The 17,236-nt window shown below is 69.0% G+C and overlaps 2 protein-coding genes across 3 annotated transcripts; one reads left to right on the top strand and one right to left on the bottom strand.

Annotated features, from left to right (window-relative positions):
- Nucleotides 1–347: 347 nt before the first annotated feature.
- On the top strand, nt 348–9,657 carry CRTAC1 (cartilage acidic protein 1). The gene is made up of 15 exons (XM_088528712.1): nt 348–418; nt 3,726–3,922; nt 4,842–5,038; nt 5,969–6,099; nt 6,597–6,753; nt 7,366–7,500; nt 7,705–7,850; nt 7,945–8,081; nt 8,192–8,274; nt 8,393–8,493; nt 8,589–8,757; nt 8,859–9,004; nt 9,096–9,138; nt 9,233–9,376; nt 9,505–9,657. Exons 1-15 carry the CDS (start codon nt 374–376, stop codon nt 9,615–9,617), a joined length of 1,944 nt encoding a protein of 647 aa, XP_088384838.1. The 5' UTR covers nt 348–373; the 3' UTR covers nt 9,618–9,657.
- Nucleotides 9,658–11,873: 2,216 nt separating this feature from the next.
- GOLGA7B (golgin A7 family member B) lies at nt 11,874–14,311 on the bottom strand. Of its 2 annotated transcripts, XM_088528710.1 has the most exons (6): nt 14,262–14,311; nt 14,171–14,185; nt 13,133–13,258; nt 12,584–12,736; nt 12,202–12,303; nt 11,874–12,051 (listed from the first exon to the last, which is right to left on the bottom strand). In XM_088528710.1, the coding sequence occupies exons 2-6, from the start codon at nt 14,180–14,182 to the stop codon at nt 11,953–11,955; spliced, it is 492 nt and encodes a 163-aa protein (XP_088384836.1). In that variant the 5' UTR covers nt 14,183–14,185; nt 14,262–14,311; the 3' UTR covers nt 11,874–11,952. The 2 variants fall into 2 exon arrangements, with proteins under 2 accessions (XP_088384836.1, XP_088384837.1); XM_088528711.1 differs by lacking the exon at nt 14,262–14,311 and having other exon boundaries at nt 12,202–12,294; nt 12,575–12,736; nt 14,171–14,214.
- Nucleotides 14,312–17,236: the final 2,925 nt, after the last annotated feature.

Here is a 17,236-nt window from a genome sequence, read left to right as displayed (position 1 = left end):
GGCTCCGTGGGCCCGAGTCAATCCCGCAGCGCCCCAGACAGGCCCCGCTGCCTCCTGAAGGTTACAAGCCGCGCTCTTGAAATATGCCTCGGCAGGTTCCCCCCGTAATATTTTGGCTCCGTATCGATCGGCGCTGCCTGGCCGTGCTTCCACTGCAATTTCGGGCAGTAAATCAGCGCGGCACAGCCCCACCTCCCCGCTCTCCATTGGCAGCGCGGGCCCCCCGTCCCCCGTTCATTGGCCTGCTGGCGGGCGCTGAGCTTTACATAAAGCGCCGCTCGCTCGGCTCCGCTCGTCTAAAGCCGGGGAGAAGCGGAGCCGGACAGAGCGAGGACGAGCGCGCGGCGGGGCCGGCGAAGCGAGCGGCTGCGGGATGCGCGCCCGCCGGCGCGGGGGCGCCCGGCACCCGCCCTGGCCCGTGAGTAGGGACCGTACTCCCTCCCTCCCTCTCTCCCTCCTTTCCTCTATCCCTCACTCCGCTGCCGGCTGCCCACCGGCCCTTCCAACTTTGCTGGGGACTTTCGGGTGGCGTGGGAACTCGGGAGGTGTGTGAGGGACACGGACACAGGACAAGGGCAGCGATGGAGAAGGGGATGCAGGCGCTGCGTGGGGCACAGCGGGCTCAGGGCGATGGAGCAGCAGTTTCGGGAGCATTGGGAGGATGCAGGGAGCAGAGGGATGGGGTGATTCCTGCCTCTGGGGCAGCTGCGCTTGGGTGTTTCTAGGCCCCAAGGGGGCTGGAGAGGGGCTGCCCCTGCGTCCCGCTGTGCCGGCCTGTGTTGGGCAGTGACGGGACTCCGCAAGAGCCGGCGTCCCTCCGGGCTGCGCTCGCAGGCTAAGGTGACTGCTCCTCTCCACACTGCATTGGCAGCTGCTGGTTGAGCCCCAGGCTCCAGGGCCAGCTCCAAGGAGCCCCGCGTGGGCTCGAGTCGGGCCCCATGGGAGCCATGGGCCCATCCCAGGCATGCGTGGGGGCTACGCTGCCTCGTGGCGGGGAGCAGCTTTCCCCCCACGGCTGCCGGAGCCCACGGGGAGCAGCTGGGGCAGGCGCGTCCCTGCAGCTCGCGGGCTTTGGTGCTGCTGCAGCATCCGGGCCGGTTCAGGCCCACGGAGGGGGCACCGCTGCACCCATGGCTGCAGGCGAGGGGCGGGTGGTCATCCCCAGCTGTGCCGGTCATGCCCGGGAATGGCAGGACGGGGCGCAGGAGGAGCGATGCTGCGGGACGACATGTTGTCACGGTGCAAGGTGGCATGCGACGGCAGCGGGTCACTGCGGCCGGGATGGGCGGCTGCAGCAGTGGTGGAGTGCGGCCCGGCTGGGGCACGCGGCCCTGTCCTGGCGTGCAGGGTGGCTGTGCAGCCTGCCCAGCTCCTGCAGCCCTTGGGCCGCAGGACGGTGCGTGCGGTGCTCGAGGCTGCCCCCGTGGTGGGGTCCGTGGGGTCTCTGCTCGGGGCCCCTCGTGCATGGAGAGGGCAGGGAAAGCCCTGGCTGCCCACCCCCAGCCAACCCGCGCTGGGTGCTGGCACCCGCTGCGACGCGGGAGCGGGGCTGACGGTGCAGCCGTCCCGCGGAGCCAGGCCGGGCTCAGCGCTGAGGAGGCTTCACGCGGCTGCCCCGGGTCCTGCGGCAGCCCGGCGGCTCTGCCCGTCCTCGCCCCGGCCGGTGGCAGTGGGACGGGACGGGCTGTGCTGTGCCAGGCGCACTGCCAGTGTGACCGTGGCTCCGGGGGTCACCTTGTCACCCGGTGCTGCACCAGGGGCCAGACCTTGTCACCAGGGGCCCCATGGCCTCCAGCCCCAGGTGGGCTCTCCTGATGGCTCCTCGGTGCTGTCTATCAGCAGCAGCTTGGAGAGCTGTGGGGCCTTTCCCATCCGCAACGAGAAAGCCTGGGCCTCCCTCATCCTTTCCCAAAACGGCCTGGCTCCAGGCCCCACAAACCCCCTCCATGGCAGCAAGCCCCAGATCCGCAAGGAAAGGCCTTTTGTCTCCAATCAGGAACATTGTTTCTTCCTGGAAAGACTCCATCCAGCTTGGAGGATTTCAGCTGCAGCTGGATGGGGTGGGGGGGCGCCTGGGGAACGGGCCAACCTGAGGAGAGCCGGAGGGCTGTGGGAGGCCGGGCAGGGGGAGCCCGGCTGCCTGCCCGGGAAGAGCCGCCCGGGACGCGGCCGGCGCGAGGGGACGCCGAGGGGAGCAGGCCACACCGCGGAGCAGGCGGCGCGGCCACGCAGAGAGCTCCCACGGACACCCTGCTCCCGCGTGCCTGCCCCTCCGCGCGTGGGAGCTCCTTCCTGCCTTCCCTGCGCCCGGTGCCGCAGGGCAGGGCGATGGCAACGGCCCTGGCCGCGGCGCCTCCACTGTGCTCTGGTGTCCAGGGTCTGTGTCGGCCTCCCTGGTGCTCCCCAGTGAAGCCCCATGCCCAACGCACGTGTCTCTGGAAGAGCACCTCTGCCCTGGGAAGAGCCAGCAGGAATGTCACCCACCAGGCAGCCTCCCTGCTCCGTGCAGGGATGCTCGGCATGGAGCAGCCACCGCTGCTCCCTTTGCTCCCCGGCAGGCCCCAGACATGGGCTGGCACAGGGGGGCTCCATAGCCCTGCCAGGGGCTATTCCTGCGTCAGGGGGCAGCGTGGCCAGGAGCCCGCAGTGAGCGGTGTCCCCAGCCCTGGCAGCAGTGCCCCTGCCACAGCCACAGCCCAGGGACACCGGAGCAGGGCCCGATGCTTTTGCCCCCGCCTGGAGCCCGGCACGGTGGTTGGAGGCCATGGAGAGGCAGAGCTCGGTGCTGGGCTCTGCTCCTCCGGAGGGGACTGCCCAGCGTGTGGCGAGGGCGGCTGTCCCGGGTGCTCCCTTGCTTGTCACCTGCACTACAGCCAGGTCAAAGCCAGCTCCGAAGGCTCCGCAGCCCTGCCAGCAGTGCTGGCAGGCGCCGTCCTCCGCAGTCCAGGTTAATTGAGCCTCTCCTCCCAGTGTCCTGTTCCTCCGAACATCTCCTTCCCTTCCTCTCACTTCCCTTCCCTGGCCGCATCCACACACAGGCACCTTCCTGAACTGCCCGGGAGGAGCCTGGGGAGGAACAGCGAGAGCAGGGAGGGAGAGCGAGGCACATGGGTGTCCCCTGGCAGAGCATCCCCCATCTTCCCCATGGCCTTTCCCAGCTCCGGAGGATCAGACCAGGGGATGGGGTCACCCCAGGCAGCTACCTGGCTCCTCTGGCCCTGCCAAGGCCATGGGCAGTGATTGCCACCCCAGCACACCAGGAGCTTGGGTGCTCCGCACTCCCGCGGCGCAGAGCGAGCGGCATCAGCCCCCCTGCCGCCCCTCCGATTCCCGGGGAGGGATGGCTCAGCCCTGGCTCCAGCCCTATCCAGGCCCTGTCCCTCGGCACAACAGCCATCCTGCTGCCTCCGAGGTGCTCCTCGGCTCGGGTATGGACCTGTACCCACTGCTGAGCCGTCTGGGAAGCTCCGTGCACACAGATGCCCAGGGCTGCGGCAATGCCAAAACGTTTTGGGGCTGCAACGATTGAGGGCTGGAGAGCTGACTGGTGGCACCAGCACGGATGGGTGACGAGGGGCAGAAAGACCCCTTTGCATGTGCAAGGGGAGCGAGGGCAACTGGGTGCCTTGGCACAGAGGAGCGAGGAGCCCTCGGAGTCTCCGCATGCCCATGGAGCTGGAGCTGGAGCGTCTCCTCGCAGAGCTGAGCGTGCGGCTCTCCCCCAGGTGCCCAGGATGCTGGCGCTGTGCCTGGCAGCCCTGGCCTGCCTCGCCGAGGGCTCCCAGCGCAGCGAGCCCATGTTCACCGCCGTCACCCACCGCCTGCTCCCGCCTGACTACGACAGCAACCCCACGCAGCTCAACTACGGCGTGGCCGTCACCGACCTCGATGCTGACGGCGACTTCGAGATCGTGGTGGCCGGGTGAGTGAGGCAGCAGCGTACGGGCTGCTTCTCCTCCTGGCTGCAGCTCCCCATGCCTCGAAGCTTGTGCGCTCCAGCAGAGCTTCCCTCCTTCCCCTGCAGATCTCCGTGCCCGCTCAGGCTCGAGCGGGTGGCTGCGGCACTGCCCGCTGCCAGGTCTCATTGCACAGCCCCGCTCCAGGTCCGGCTGGGACCCCAACAACCCCATCGCCTTTACCGTCCCCACTGCCCACCGAGGGTGTCACTCTGGCCATTGCCAGGCTGGAATGTGCACAGAGCCAGCGCTGGCTCCCCTATCCCAGGCCTGGTGACCCTACACTGCAGGGCGGTGGCAGCCGCCCCGCGGCTGGGCCACCCCGCAGTGCGGAGCAGCGTGTCCCCAGAGCAGCTCGGCTCCGCTGACAGGACTCAGCGCTCTCCTGAGATTCGGTTAATTGGCTGGAGGTTTTTTATAGCCCTTTATCGGTGTGATGGCTTGGAAGGGCTGACAGCAGCCGGCGAGGCGGGGAGCGCTCCGCTGGCGCCGCCCAGCCCGGCTGGACACGGGGCAGCTGCTGCCCCGCTGCTCTGGTCCCTGCCGGGGACAGCAGGGCAGGCGCCCAGGCTCCATGTGCACGCACGCACCCGTGGGTCCGTTTGCACCCAGAGCAGGGCACACGCCAGCCACGGAGCACCTGAATCCAAAGGGGTGGACACGGGAGTGGGGTCCAGCCCGGATGGAGCGGCTCTGGGGTGGGCCAAGTGGAGCAGCATCCTCCTTGATGCCCTTGCAAGCGGCGGCCGTGCTCGTTGTGTAACTTGTATATTGGCGCGCGGGGCGGGAGCGCCATGGGGCCCGGCACGTGGAGGGTTTGGCCCTGCAGCCTGCACAGGTGGCAGCACTGGGGCAGGTGCCCTTACTTACACCGCTGCCCTGCAGCTACAACGGCCCCAACCTGGTGCTCAAGTACGACAGGGCGCTGGGGCGGCTGGTGAACCTGGCGCAGGACGAGCGCGGCTCCCCTTACTACGCGCTGCGGGACCGCCAGGGCAACGCCATCGGCGTGGCCGCCTGCGACATCGACGGCGACGGCCGCGAGGAGATCTACTTCCTCAACACCAACAACGCCTTCTCCGGTGAGCCCCGCGCCGCCCCGCGGGAGCCCCGCGCACGGCTGCCCGCGGCCTTCGGCGCGTGAGGGATGTGTGCGGGCCGGAGTTAATTTCTCACTCGAGTGGCTCCATTGATTGATGGCAGCGTGGGGGGGACGCGAGCCCGGCCAGCCGCTGAGTCAGCGCTTCTTGCGCCCTCCCCGCCACGGGGCCCGCGGCACCCGCGAGGCCCTGGCCACGACACAGCTCCCGTGGGCCGAGCAGAGCCCGGGCCCGTCCCAGCAGCAGTGCCGGTGCGGCGGCGGCTCCCACGCACGCCGAGCCGGAGGGTGAGGAGGAGCCGCCTTGCGGGGTCGCTCTGCCCCTCTCCCAGATTCTCACCAGCTTCCCCTGTCCAGCCGCTCCCAGTGGATCACCCCAGCCTGGGGCTGGGTATCCCCAGGGCTCTCCTGGGCTGCATGGAGCGTCCCGGCCCCTCTCTGCCCCGCGGCACCATCCCTGCGGCCCGACCTCCGTGCGGTGGATCCGTCTTCCTGACACTCCTAATTAGCGGGGCTGGCGGAGGCTGCCGGCGCACCCGTCCCTAAATCAGCCGCTGCCACCGGCGCTGTCACGGGCAGCGCGGCTGGCTGCCGGCGCCTGGCACCGCATCGATTTTGCCATCCCAGGGATGATGTACGGGGCTGCGCCCCGCCAGGGCACATTTCACCTTAATGAGTTGATTCTTCTGCCCGTCTCCCGCTGGTCCTCGTGGGTTGCAGAGGCTCCTAGAGAGATGCCCAGGGACGGAGCAGGATTTGGAGCACTGTGCATGGGGGAGAGGCACCATGTCCCCATCCTCCCTCTTCCACTGGGCACCCTGGCACTGATCCCCACCTCAGAGCAAGCTGAGGGCCAACATCCCCGGGGGATCCGGGTGTCCCCGTCCCCCCGCTGACCCCCGCTGCCCCCCAGGCATGGCCACCTACACCGACAAGCTCTTCAAGCTGCGCAACGGGCGCTGGGAGGACATCCTGAGCGACGAGGTGAACCGGGACGTGGCCAGCCGCTTCGCCGGGCGCTCGGTGGCCTGCGTGGACAGGACGGTGAGCACCAGGGCACGCCGCATCGCCGCCCGTCCCCCCGGCGAGGGCTGCCAGGGCTGCTGCCCCCCCAGCCCACGGCCGTCAAGCCTCCAGGCGCCTGTCCACGCGGTTGCCGCTGGCTGATAAACGCGCCTGTCGGGGTGATTTATGTTGCTGTCACCTGCTCTTTCTTCTTCCTCCTCCTCCAGCAGTTTGTTTCCCAACGATTATCACTAAATCAGGGCCCCGCTGCTGCAGAGGATGGCAGGGGGCGGTGGGCACTGGGGGGGGGACCCAGCGTGCCAAGGGAGCGGGGTGTCCCGCTCATCCTCAGGGACAGGCACCGGCAAGGGGTGGTGGGGCTGCTTTCCCCCGGCACTTTCGGCGGTGGTGGCTCAGCCCAGCCTGGTGCTGCTGCCGCCGCGCACCAAGCGCCAAGGACTGGGCGTCCCGCGCAGCCGGGGCCCGGCGAAGCTGCTCCCTCCACACAGGCCTGAGGAGGTGGCGCTGGCCCGCAGGGCTCCGGCCGCTACGCCATCTACATCGCCAACTACGCCAGCGGCAACGTGGGGCCGCACGCCCTGCTCGAGATGGACCCGGCCGCCAGCGACCCCGAGCACGGCCACGTGGTGCTGCTCGACGTGGCTGCCGCCGCCGGCGTCAACAAGTACACAGGTACGTGCGGCGCCAGGACGTGGCGAGCGGCGTGGCGGCCATGCCCCGGGGGGTGACACGCCAGGGCCCGCAGGGTGGCAGGCAGTGGCCCCAGCGTGGCGGTGCCGCGCGCTGCCCAGCTCGCGCTGCCGGACTGCCCCATCTAGCGGCAGCCCACGGCCCGCGGCGGCGCCCACGGGTGCCCACGCCGCAGGGCCCCGCTGCACGCACCGTGTCCTGGCCAGGCACCAGCCCTGCGGCTCCCGCCACACGCAGCCCCCGCCTGCCCCCCGCCTCGGTGGGGACACTGCAGCTCCGCGGCCGTAACTTGTCACCAACAGGGCCTGCGGTAACCATGGCGATGGCAGGGAGAGGGGCTGGAAGCACCACAAGCTGCTGCCAGGCCCAATTAGCTCCCAATTAGGGAGATGGGAGGGGGGACCGGGGCAGAGGGGCTGCGGGGGCACCGCTGGGTGAGAAGAGGGGCACCTGGAGGGATGCTTGGGGCGGGATACACGGAGAGGGGAGCACCGCTGTGGGGAGCTGGGTCTGAACCTGGCAGGTGGGGACACAGGGTCCCCATGCGGCACGGCGACGGTCACCCTCCTCACGCCACGGGCCCGCTGTCCCCAGGCGGCCGCGGGGTGGCCGTGGGCCCCATCCTGAGCGACAGTGCCTCCGACATATTCTGTGGCAACGAGAACAGCCCCAACTTCCTCTTCCACAACCGGGGCGACGGCACCTACCGGGACGTGGCGGCCGCCGTGGGTGAGCCAGGCAGGGGACACACGGAGCCAGGGGGAGGGCGCTGGTAACCGCCAGCCCCGGTGATTGCAGGGGCTTGGCGAGACGTGGCCAGGCATCTGTGGGCACCACGTGGGCTCTGACTGGCGTGGGGAAGGGGTTGGCTCTGCTGGGCATGAGCAGATGGGGGCTGCCCGTGTCCCCCACTGCCTCGCTGGCTGCCCCCAGGCCTGGATGACCCCTACCAGCATGGACGTGGTGTGGCGCTAGCCGACTTCAACCGCGATGGCCGCTTGGACGTGGTCTATGGGAACTGGAACGGGCCCCACCGCCTATTCCTGCAGGCAGGGGCCCCCGGGCGCGTGCGATTCAGGGTGAGCGCCAGGGCCCCGTGGTTCAGCCACCCGTCAGGGAAGGGACGCAGGGCCCCGGAGCGGGACGCGGTGCCCACGCCTGTCCTTCGCGCAGGACATTGCCACCCCCAAGTTCTCCATGCCCTCCCCCGTGCGCACTGTCATCACGGCCGACTTCGACAACGACCAGGAGCTGGAGGTCTTCTTCAACAACATGGCCTACCGCGGCTCCTCCGCCAACCGCCTCTTTCGGTAGGATCCCATGGGCAGCCCGGGCTGTGCAGGCAGCGGTGACGGCCGCTGGCTTGCAGGGTTCCCACCGGCCATGCCATGCTGCCCTCACCCCTGCCTGTGCTCTGCAGGCTCGTCCGCCGGGAGCACTCAGACCCCGTCGTGGAAGAGCTCAACCCAGGGGATGCGCTGGAGCCCGAGGGACGGGGCACGGGTAGGACCCTGGACCCACGTGGGGGTCACCCTGCGGCCTCCCGCCTCCTGCCACCATGCCAGCAGCGGGGCTGGCAGGCAGAGACGGCACAGGGCATTGCCTCATCCTGTCCTCGCAGGGGGTGCAGTGACGGATTTTGACGGGGATGGGCTGCTGGACCTGATCCTGTCCCACGGCGAGTCCATGGCGCAGCCGATCTCCATCTTCAAGGGCACCCAAGTGCGTCCAGCTGGGGTGGGGGGAGCTCCATGATGCCCCCATCCTGTCCCGGCTGCCTCTCCCGGCTCACCCCGCATGCTGTCCCTCCCATGCAGGGCACCAGCAACAACTGGCTGCGCGTGATCCCCCGCACCCGCTTTGGGGCCTTCGCGCGCGGGGCCAAGGTGGTGCTGTTCACGCGGCGCAGCGGGGCCCACCTGCGCATCATCGACGGTGGCTCGGGGTACCTGTGCCAGATGGAGCCCGTGGCCCACTTTGGACTGGGTGAGCCGGGGGGAACAAGGAGAGGCCCCCCCAGCCCTGCAGCCCCGGTGCTGGCACAGCTATGGCAGCCCTGCACATGCTGACGGGCTGCCTGGCCACAGGGCACGACGAGGCCAGCAGCCTGGAGGTGACGTGGCCCGACGGGCGCGTGGCTGTGCGGGCCGTGGCCAGTAGTGAGACCAACTCTGTCCTGGAGGTCCCCTACCCTGTTGACACGGAGACGCCCCCGGTGCCAGCCCCGATAGAGGTGAGGCGGAGTGGGACGAGGGGCTGGGCCCTGCCGGCGCGGTGCCACCGCAGGCTGATCTCCCCATGCTGGCCGCTTCTTCCCCTTACAGTGTGGTCAGGGATTCTCCCAGCACCCAAACGGACGCTGCGTAGGTGAGCGGCCGTGGACGAGTGTACCCGGGGCTGCCCAGCTCTGGGGCGCCAGCAGCCCGGTGCAGCCGTCACACCAGGGCCCCTCCGCTCGCAGACAGCGACGAGTGCGCCGAGTTCCCCTTCGTCTGTCCCCGGGACAAGCCCGTCTGCGTCAACACATACGGCGGGTACCGCTGCCGCGGCCACAAGCGCTGCGGCCGGGGCTTTGAGCCCAACGAGGACGGCACGGCGTGCGTGGGTGAGTGAGGCCGGGGCTCGTCCTGCCGCCCGCGCCGCAGCAACGCAGCCCCTGCGCCTCCCGCCGCCCCCGCTGACGCTCCTTCTCCCTCTCTCTCTCTCTCGCTCCTTCTCTCCTCCTCTGTGCAGCTCAAGTGGCCTTTTTTGGGGGATATCCCTCCGGTGGGAGTTGGCCCCGGCCACGCCGAGGTGCCCTCCTCCCTCTAGGCCTGGGACTCTGCTTTTGCCTCTATGCACTTTAACCGTTGCCCGTATCGCGCCAGAGCAGCCTTGGCGGAGGGACCGGCCGGCCTCTGCCCGTGTGTCTCTCTCTCTCTCTCTCTCTCTCTCTCTCTCTCCATGTCGAAGCATCCCGCAGCAGCCCCGGACGCACCGGCTGCGCCGCAGTGGGGCGGTCAACATGGGGAAGGGCGCGGAGGCGCCGGCCCGGCCGCAGAGCCGCACGGGACTCACCCCCCTTGCATGTTTTCTGGGAAAACAGCCAAGGCAGCGCCCCTGCGCCCCCCTCACGGCACCTCCCGGCCCAAGCTCCCCCTTCGGCAAAGCCGGCGCCTCCCGGGGCGCTCGCTTGCGCCGTCGCTTCGATACCGTACCATGTGCCTGCTGGTCTGGCCCGCAACGTGTGTGCTTCGCCCGCCCCCTCCTCGGGGACAGGGACTCCCCTTCTCGCCCCAGCAGAGAGGGGCCCCCCGGCCCGGCGGGGGAAGGAGCCCCCCCAATTTGTTTTTTAATGTATGGACCCCACTGTTTGGAGTCGGACCCTGCTCAGTCTTCCAGCCCCTCTCCCAGAGAACTGCCCAATAAATATATACCGTCTATTAGCCCTGCGTGCCGCGCGGTGCAACAGGAGGACCCCGGCGCTGCCGCCCGGCCCCGCTGTGCAGTAGCCCTGCGCCGTGCTCGCCCCGCTGCCACACTCTGCAGCAGCCCGTGGGATGTGCCCTGCCGCACTGCCCCATCGCTGCCCTCGTCCGCGGTGAGACCCTTGCTCCCCATGGCTTGCCCCTGTACCCTGCCCACCTGCCCCGAGAGGGCACCGGGCCGCCAGAGTGGAGCTCAACAAGGACAAGCTCCCGTCCGGGCTCCTGCCCGGCCCGGCTCCCTGCACCCTCCCGGCATCGCCCTGTCCCCCCGACGCGGGACGAAGCAGGGCAGGCGGTGAGGGCAAAGCCTGGGGTTTATTGTAGGAGGTTTCCATGCAGGTCACCGCACGGGCCCACGGGAGGGAGCTCACGGGGCCCAGCTCTCCCGCCAAGTCCCCCAGAGAGCAGCAGCGGCTCAGCCCAGCCCGGCACCCAGGCAGGGGCTCTTCTCCTCAGGGCACTGGAAGCCACAGGGGCCCTTCCTGCCATCTGCCCCTGGCCCCCCAGCCCTCAGACAGCCCCATGCCTCTCAACCAGCCGTGGGCACCCTGGCCACGAGCTGGCACATCCGTACAGCCCCTCCAGGACAAGCCAGGCTGTGTGACCGGGCACTGAAGCCAGAAGGGATGCAGAGAGGCATCTCTGCAGGGCTCCTGCTTCTGTGAGGCAGGGGCACCGCTGGGCAAGCAGTGCCCTGGGCTGCATTGTCGCTGTGGAGCAGCTGCACGGGGGTTAAGCGAGCAGGAGGGAAGGGATCCGCGCTGCAGCCTCGTGGCAGGAGCGCCTCGCAGCGCTGGGGACACTTCATGCTGCAGGGGAGCAACAGACACATGCAGGACACGCGGACAGGGAAGGGCTGCACAGGACAAGGCTCCAGTGGGCACCCTCTCAACGGAGGCAGGCTGGGGGGCAGCGGGGCAGAGGGCTGCTGGCAGCCACGTGCAGTCCCCAGCTCCGAGTTCGGCCTCCGCCATGCAGGGCTGTGCTGGGCCCTGCACGGAGCCTGGGAAGAGCACGGCACAACCACGGGAGCTGGCCCAGCGCCACGTTGCCCTGCCGCACCGCAGCGCTGGGGGCTGGAGACTCACGCTGGCCGTGGCCAGATGGGTCAGGGTGCCCACCAGGGCCCAGAGAGCAGCAGGGGGCTGGTGGCAGGGCAGGGCCTCGGGACGCACACAGGACCGTTATGCACGTGGGGCAGCCCCAGTGCTTTGCCGCGTGCCCCGAGCATCGGGCACAGAGCGGCTCAGGCTGCCCCGCAGCACCAAGGGCAGGATGCCAGGCGAGGGGGAGCAGCAGGGGCTGGCAGTGCCCATGGGCATGGGGACAAGCCCCTCTCCCCTTAGCACTTGGTAGGTCCCTCTGCTTCCCCATGCATTGCACTCAGGGGCTGCCCAAGCAGAGCAAGAGCCTTTGCTTGGGACAGATAGCGGCACCGGGCACCCCAGGGGCTGCGGGGGCCAATGGCACAGGTGTGGCTCAGCAGGCAGCACCAGGGATGCCCCAGCACCAGCCCCTGCCCTCAGCGAGGCCAAGTGGGGCAGAGCCGCTGCAGGAGGCACGTTGGAGAGGGGGTGGCAGCGCTGGCAGGCGGCCCCAGGCCCCCATCCCGCCCGGCCCGGGCTCAGAAGCGGGTGCTCTGGTAGTGCAGCCTGCGGATCTCGGAGCGGCCGCTGTCCCGGCAGTACGAGTCCCTGCGAGGACTCCCTGCCAGTCACCGGCCCCCCATGCCACCGCCGCCGCTGCTGCTGCTGGAGCTGCCGCTGCTGGAGCTGCCGCTGCTGCACCGGTCCTCGTAGATGGAGATCTCGATCTGGGCCCCCGCTAAGGAGCAGCACCAGCCACAGACCCACTGTCCTGTTGCCCAGGACCTGTGCCCAGGCCTCCCCATCCCTTGCCCCTGTCCCCCGCTGCAGCAATAGCCCCCCAGCATCCCTCCCTGCCACAGCTGCCTGGAGGATACAACCCTCATGCCTCGCTCCAGGGGATCGGTGAGCAGCAGTCCCCGCGGCGCATAGATCTTCTCGTTCTGCTCCTGGATGTACTTGGAGATCTTCTTCAGGACCTGCCGGCACAAGGACAGACACTCAGTCCTGCTGCCAACCCCGCAGCAGCCACATGCTCTGCCCCGCTCCCGCGGCTCCCGCTCCAACCACGAGCCCCTCCTGCTCCCTCGGGCTGGGAGAGGCCTTGCAGCCCCTGCCCCAGTGCCCCAGCACTGCCCGAGTAGCCACGAGCCCTCCCCATGCCACACGCCACCCGCTGTGTGCCTCAGTGCAGCAAGCTGGTGTCACCTGCACTGTACTGAGGCCACATGGCCATGCCCACCCCCGGGCCCTCAGCACCTTCTCGTAGTGCGTCTCCATGCAGAGAAAGATGAAGTAGGCAGTGGCGCAGGCCAGGCACCCCTCCAGGTACGAACTGCCCCCGATCTTCTCCGCCTCCGCGTAGAAGCTGTTAAGGGTCTTCACTGTTTCCTCAAAGAGCTGGCGCTCTATCTAGAGCCAACATGGGTGGAGACGAGCCCAGTCAGTGCCTGAGCCCCCCGCACTGCCCTGGCCAGGGAGAATGACTTTCTCCTCCCTCCTCAGCCCGTGTCTCGGCCCCCGCTCCCCTGTGCACAGCCCATGCTGAGGCCGGCTGCCCCAGAGCCCCCAGAGCCCCCAGCCCGGTGCCCAGCACACACAGCCCATGCAGCGACTTGCCCACGCCACGCAGGCACCACGGACCCCATGGCACCTCCATGCACGTTCGCGTCCTGCCCTCAGGGGCTGCCTGCAATCCAGCTGCCTCAGGGCCAAAAAACACCCCCGGGGGCAGCTCTCCCTGCTCCCCCCCACCCCTAAGCCCCATAGGCCACAGAATAAGAGCAGCCCGCAGCCCCGCTGGCCTACCCGGCTCTCCAGCTCGGGAGGGAACTTGGTCTGGAACTGGCACGTGGTGCCCTCGCTGTAGTCCCGCTGCACGAAGACCTTGGTGGCCAGGGACGCGCTGCGCCTCAGCTCCTGCAGGCTGTGCACCTGGAGGCAAGGGGTGGCAGGGTGAGCCAGGGGAGAGCCCGGCACCCCCAGCATCCCTGAGCATTTCCCTGTCCTATTCCACGGCCGGGAGTGGGCTGGCCCCACGGGAGACGCTGACAGTGGCTCGGCAGCAGTGACAAGCGGGGCTGGCAGGGGGTCGCTGCAGGACAAGCTCTTCCCCACCAGGCATGGAGGTCCACACCAGCCTCCCCAGGGAGCAAGGACAGAGAAGGATGAAGGCAGATAGGCTCTGCCAAGCGCGTCCCCTTGTGCAGCGTGGGGTCACCCCCTGCCACGTGCCCCACAGAGCCTCTGCCCCCACACACGGGGAGAGAGGCCGCCCAGCCGCTCTCTGCCCCAGCCCCACACCAGGCCCTTTGCCCTGGTGCACCCCCCGCAGACCTCAGCTCCACGATGACCCCCCCGACACGGGTGCCATATAGACCCCAGCCCCACACTGACCTCCCCACCCACGACTGCAGCCCCACACCAACTCCTTCCACCCAAACTCCCCCTCCCTGCCCAGATTTCAGCTCCATAATGATGCCCGCACTCATGGCACCCTGCAAGAACACCAGCCCCGCACTGCCCTCCCCATGGGATCCACACGGTCCCCAGCCCCACATTCACCTCCTCAACCAGACCCCTCACATGCACCCCAGCCCCACACTGACCTCCTCATCCAGGCTCCCCACACGGACCACTGCCCCTCACGAGCCCCCCTCCAGGACCGCAGCAGCCCCCCGTCCCGGCCCGCCGGCAGCCCCTGCGGCCGTGGGGCAGCGTCGCTCTGCGCTGCTCCACCCGCCGCGGCCCGAGGCGGCCCGGGCTCCGCGGCGCCGGGCCGGGAGGTGCCGGTGCTGGTGCCGGTGCCGGTTCCGGTGCCGGTGCCGGGCGCCGCCGCGCACCCACCTCGGTGGCCATGGCTCTGCGGGCGCCCCTGGCGGACCGGGCCGGGCCGGAGCGGCGCTGTCGGCGGGGCCGGGCCGGGCCGATCGGATGCGCTGCGGGCCGGGCCGGGCCGGGCGCTGCCGGCGGGGTCGGGCGGGTGCTGTCCGCGGTGCCGCGCCGGGCCGAGCCGAGCCGCGCCGTGCGAGCGGGCGGCCCCGGCGCTGTCCGCGGTGCTGCTCTGCCGCGCGGCGCCCGGCGGCGGAGGCGGCTCCCGCCGCCGCTCTGCGCAGCCGCCCGGCCGCCGGGCGCCCCGAGGCGGCGGCGATGGGCGCGGGCCGCCCACCCCGCGCCTGGTACGGCCCCTCTGCACGGCCGTGCACTGCAGGGGCTGCAGCTCGATGCACCCTCGCCTTGCTGCCCCCGAGCCTTTGAGATACACGTAGGGGGATAGCTGCCCCCTGGACTAGCGCTATGGGTGTGCAGGACCTGGCTACCAAGGGGATGCTGCTGTAGGTGCCAGGAGCTGGCTGGCCATGGGGGCACACTATCTGAGGACAGATCCTGGGGTCTGATTGCCCATGAGGATGCTGCTATAGATCTCAGGAGTCTGGCTGCCTATGGGGATGGTGCTGTAGGTGCCAGGAGGCTGTTTTCCCACAGAGATGGTGCTGTAGCTGCCAGGGGGCTGGCTGCCCATGGGGGCTGCCCATGGGGCAGGCTATAGACCCTGGGGACTGATGAGAATGCTGTGATCTCAGAGGCCTGGCCGCCTATGGGGATGCTGCTATAGGACTTGGGGACCTGGCTGCCCATGGGCCTGGCTGCCTATGGGGATGCTGCTACAGGACCTGCGCACACTGCCTGCCCATGGGGTTACTCCTATAGATCCTGAGGACCTGGCTGCCCGTGGGGATGTTGCTGTAGGACCCAGGGGTCTGCCTGCCCATGGAGATGCTGCTAGAGGTCCTGGGGACCTGGCTGCCCATGAGGACGGCAGTCTGCCTGCATGAGGTGCAAGCTTTAAAGCTGTTTGTGAAGAATTTGTGGCTGGCACTGGGCTCTGGCGTGGGTGCTGCGATCACAGTGCAGGCAGACATCAAAGGGAAGCGCTAACGAATTCCCTGTTATCTCTACCCATTGACAGCTCAATTAGAGCCAGAAAATGCCAAGCAGGAGAGAAGAGGCTCTCTCATGAGAGGGGAGGGAGGGGGTGCTCGCAGCTGGCGATGGGATGAGGGGAGGGATGCGGTGGCTGGGCACAGGGCCTGCATAGGGCAGGACAGCAGCCAGCCCTTCCCTCAACACCTGAGCACTGATGAAGGCAGCGGGGGCCGTGCCAGCACTTCTGCTTGTGCTGCTCACACCGCATAGCTGCTCCCCGCCGCCCAGGAGGCCCCCAGCAAAATAGGAAGAGATTCAGCTGCCCTGGTGCCCGGCCCTGGGCAGCAGCACATGCACTGGCCTCTGTAAACAGGAGCAGGGCCCTAGGGCACTGTGGGGTGCCTCAGTGCAGGGGTGCAGGCAGAGCGGAGCTGCCTGCAGGGCAGCCTTTGCGTCCTGCAGGGGATTGGCTTTGAGGGCAAGGGGCCAGGGGACGCACACGGAGACCCGTGTTGAAGGCCTCATTCCCCTGTGGGACACATCACGCCTTCAGACACAAAAGTGCAGACCCCAGACCCCATCGCTTTGGGGGAAAGCCTGTTGCACCAAGAGTCCACAGCAGCTCTCCTTCCCTCCAGTGCTGTCAGCCCCGGATAGTGGGAGACGCTCTGCCCTGACAGCACCAGAAAGCCAAACATCCCTGCTCCCATCCCCAGGGATAATTCTCATATGCGCACACATGCATATGTGTGTGCATGGACACGGACATGTGCACACACACACACACACACACACGCACCCCTTGCCACGCACACACTCGCACCCACATGTCCGTGTGTGTCCCCAGATGCCCCCGCGCCTGGGCGCTGCTTCCCGGCTCCTTCCCGCACTGCGTGTGTCGCCGTCACAGCCTCCCCGCCTGGCAGCGTGGCCCTGCCGGTTGCCATGGCAATGCTTCTCCTGCCAAGGGATGGAGTTGCTCTCCTGCACGGCACCGCATCCCACGGTGGCAAAGGGACACACAGGGGGCAGGGGCTCCGCTGCCCCCCCAGGCAGCTCCCCCAGGCTCTGTCCGTGTGTCCACCGGGTGCTGCCCCTGCAGGGCTGTGAGGCCATCAGCCGTCCCCACGGGAGCTGCCGTTTGGCCAGCTGGGAGGCACAGGAGCAACGGCCAGGGCTGTCCCTGCAGGGCTGCGACACTCCTGGGGCCCCTCGGGGCTCAGGCCCTTATAAGGCTGTAGCGGCCGAGCCCCAGACAGTGCAGGGCAGAGCGAGTGGTGGGACCCAGCAGGGTGAGCAGGGAAGCAGGGTCCTCCAGGTAGCCCCGAGGTGCCACATGGCCAGGCCACCCCCAGCAGTACCGGCTCTGTGCAGAGACAGGGCCGGGCACCTGCAGCAACAGGGCTGCAGCCCTTCAGCTCCAGCCGCTGAGCCCGGAGGGGCTATTTTTAGGCTGGAGGTGGCACCGCTCCCAGGACGGCTGCGGGAGCTCAGTCCTGCCGGCTCCTGCCCTGCTCCCGGAGCCGGGGGGCTGCCCCACACACAGACCCCTGCTCCCCCCTGCCCGGGCCATGCCCAGCGCCCTCCTGCTGCCCCACCGGCAGCCGGGATGGGCCGCAGGGACCTGCACTGGGCACCCTGGCAGGGGCCACCCCATGGGAGCAGCACCCAAACCCCAGGGGGTTCCTGGGGCCGGTAGCAGAGGCTCTGGCCAGCCGGCAGCTGCGGGTCCCGGCTGTCATCGGCTCCCAGCTCCGCTTCAAAGGCAACAGGAGCCACAGCAGGGCCAGGCCCTGGCAGCTGCTCCACGTGGTGCTCAGGAGACCTTTAATGAGTGGAGCGGGGGGGGAGCATGAGCTCAGCCTCCCCGCTGGGGACAAGGGTGGCATTTGGGAGCCGGGCAGGAGAGCAGCCGGGATGATGAGCTGATAACCTTTCCCGGAGGCTCCAGGTGTGCGGGTGCCGGAGCGGGGAGCCTCCCCGGGT

The sequence above is a fragment of the Tinamus guttatus genome, unplaced genomic scaffold, assembly GCF_059628265.1.
Source record: "Tinamus guttatus ecotype Peru unplaced genomic scaffold, ASM5962826v1 Tinamus_guttatus_pri_ptg000314l, whole genome shotgun sequence".
NCBI lineage: Eukaryota > Metazoa > Chordata > Aves > Tinamiformes > Tinamidae > Tinamus > Tinamus guttatus.
This window is presented reverse-complemented; position numbering and strand designations above follow the sequence as displayed.

Bases quoted from the DNA above. Each gene is read 5' to 3' on its own strand.
- GOLGA7B (XM_088528710.1), bottom strand. The intron at 12,304-12,583 runs GTGCTGAGGGCC...TTGTGCCGGCAG, and splicing joins TGGAGACGCACTACGAGAAG to GTCCTGAAGAAGATCTCCAA. The intron at 12,052-12,201 runs GTATCCTCCAGG...GCGGGGGCCCAG, and splicing joins TGGAGCGAGGCATGAGGGTT to ATCGAGATCTCCATCTACGA.
- CRTAC1 (XM_088528712.1), top strand. From the start codon at position 374: ATGCGCGCCCGCCGGCGCGGGGGCGCCCGGCACCCGCCCTGGCCC. The intron at 419-3,725 runs GTGAGTAGGGAC...GCTCTCCCCCAG, and splicing joins CCCGGCACCCGCCCTGGCCC to GTGCCCAGGATGCTGGCGCT. The intron at 3,923-4,841 runs GTGAGTGAGGCA...GCTGCCCTGCAG, and splicing joins TTCGAGATCGTGGTGGCCGG to CTACAACGGCCCCAACCTGG.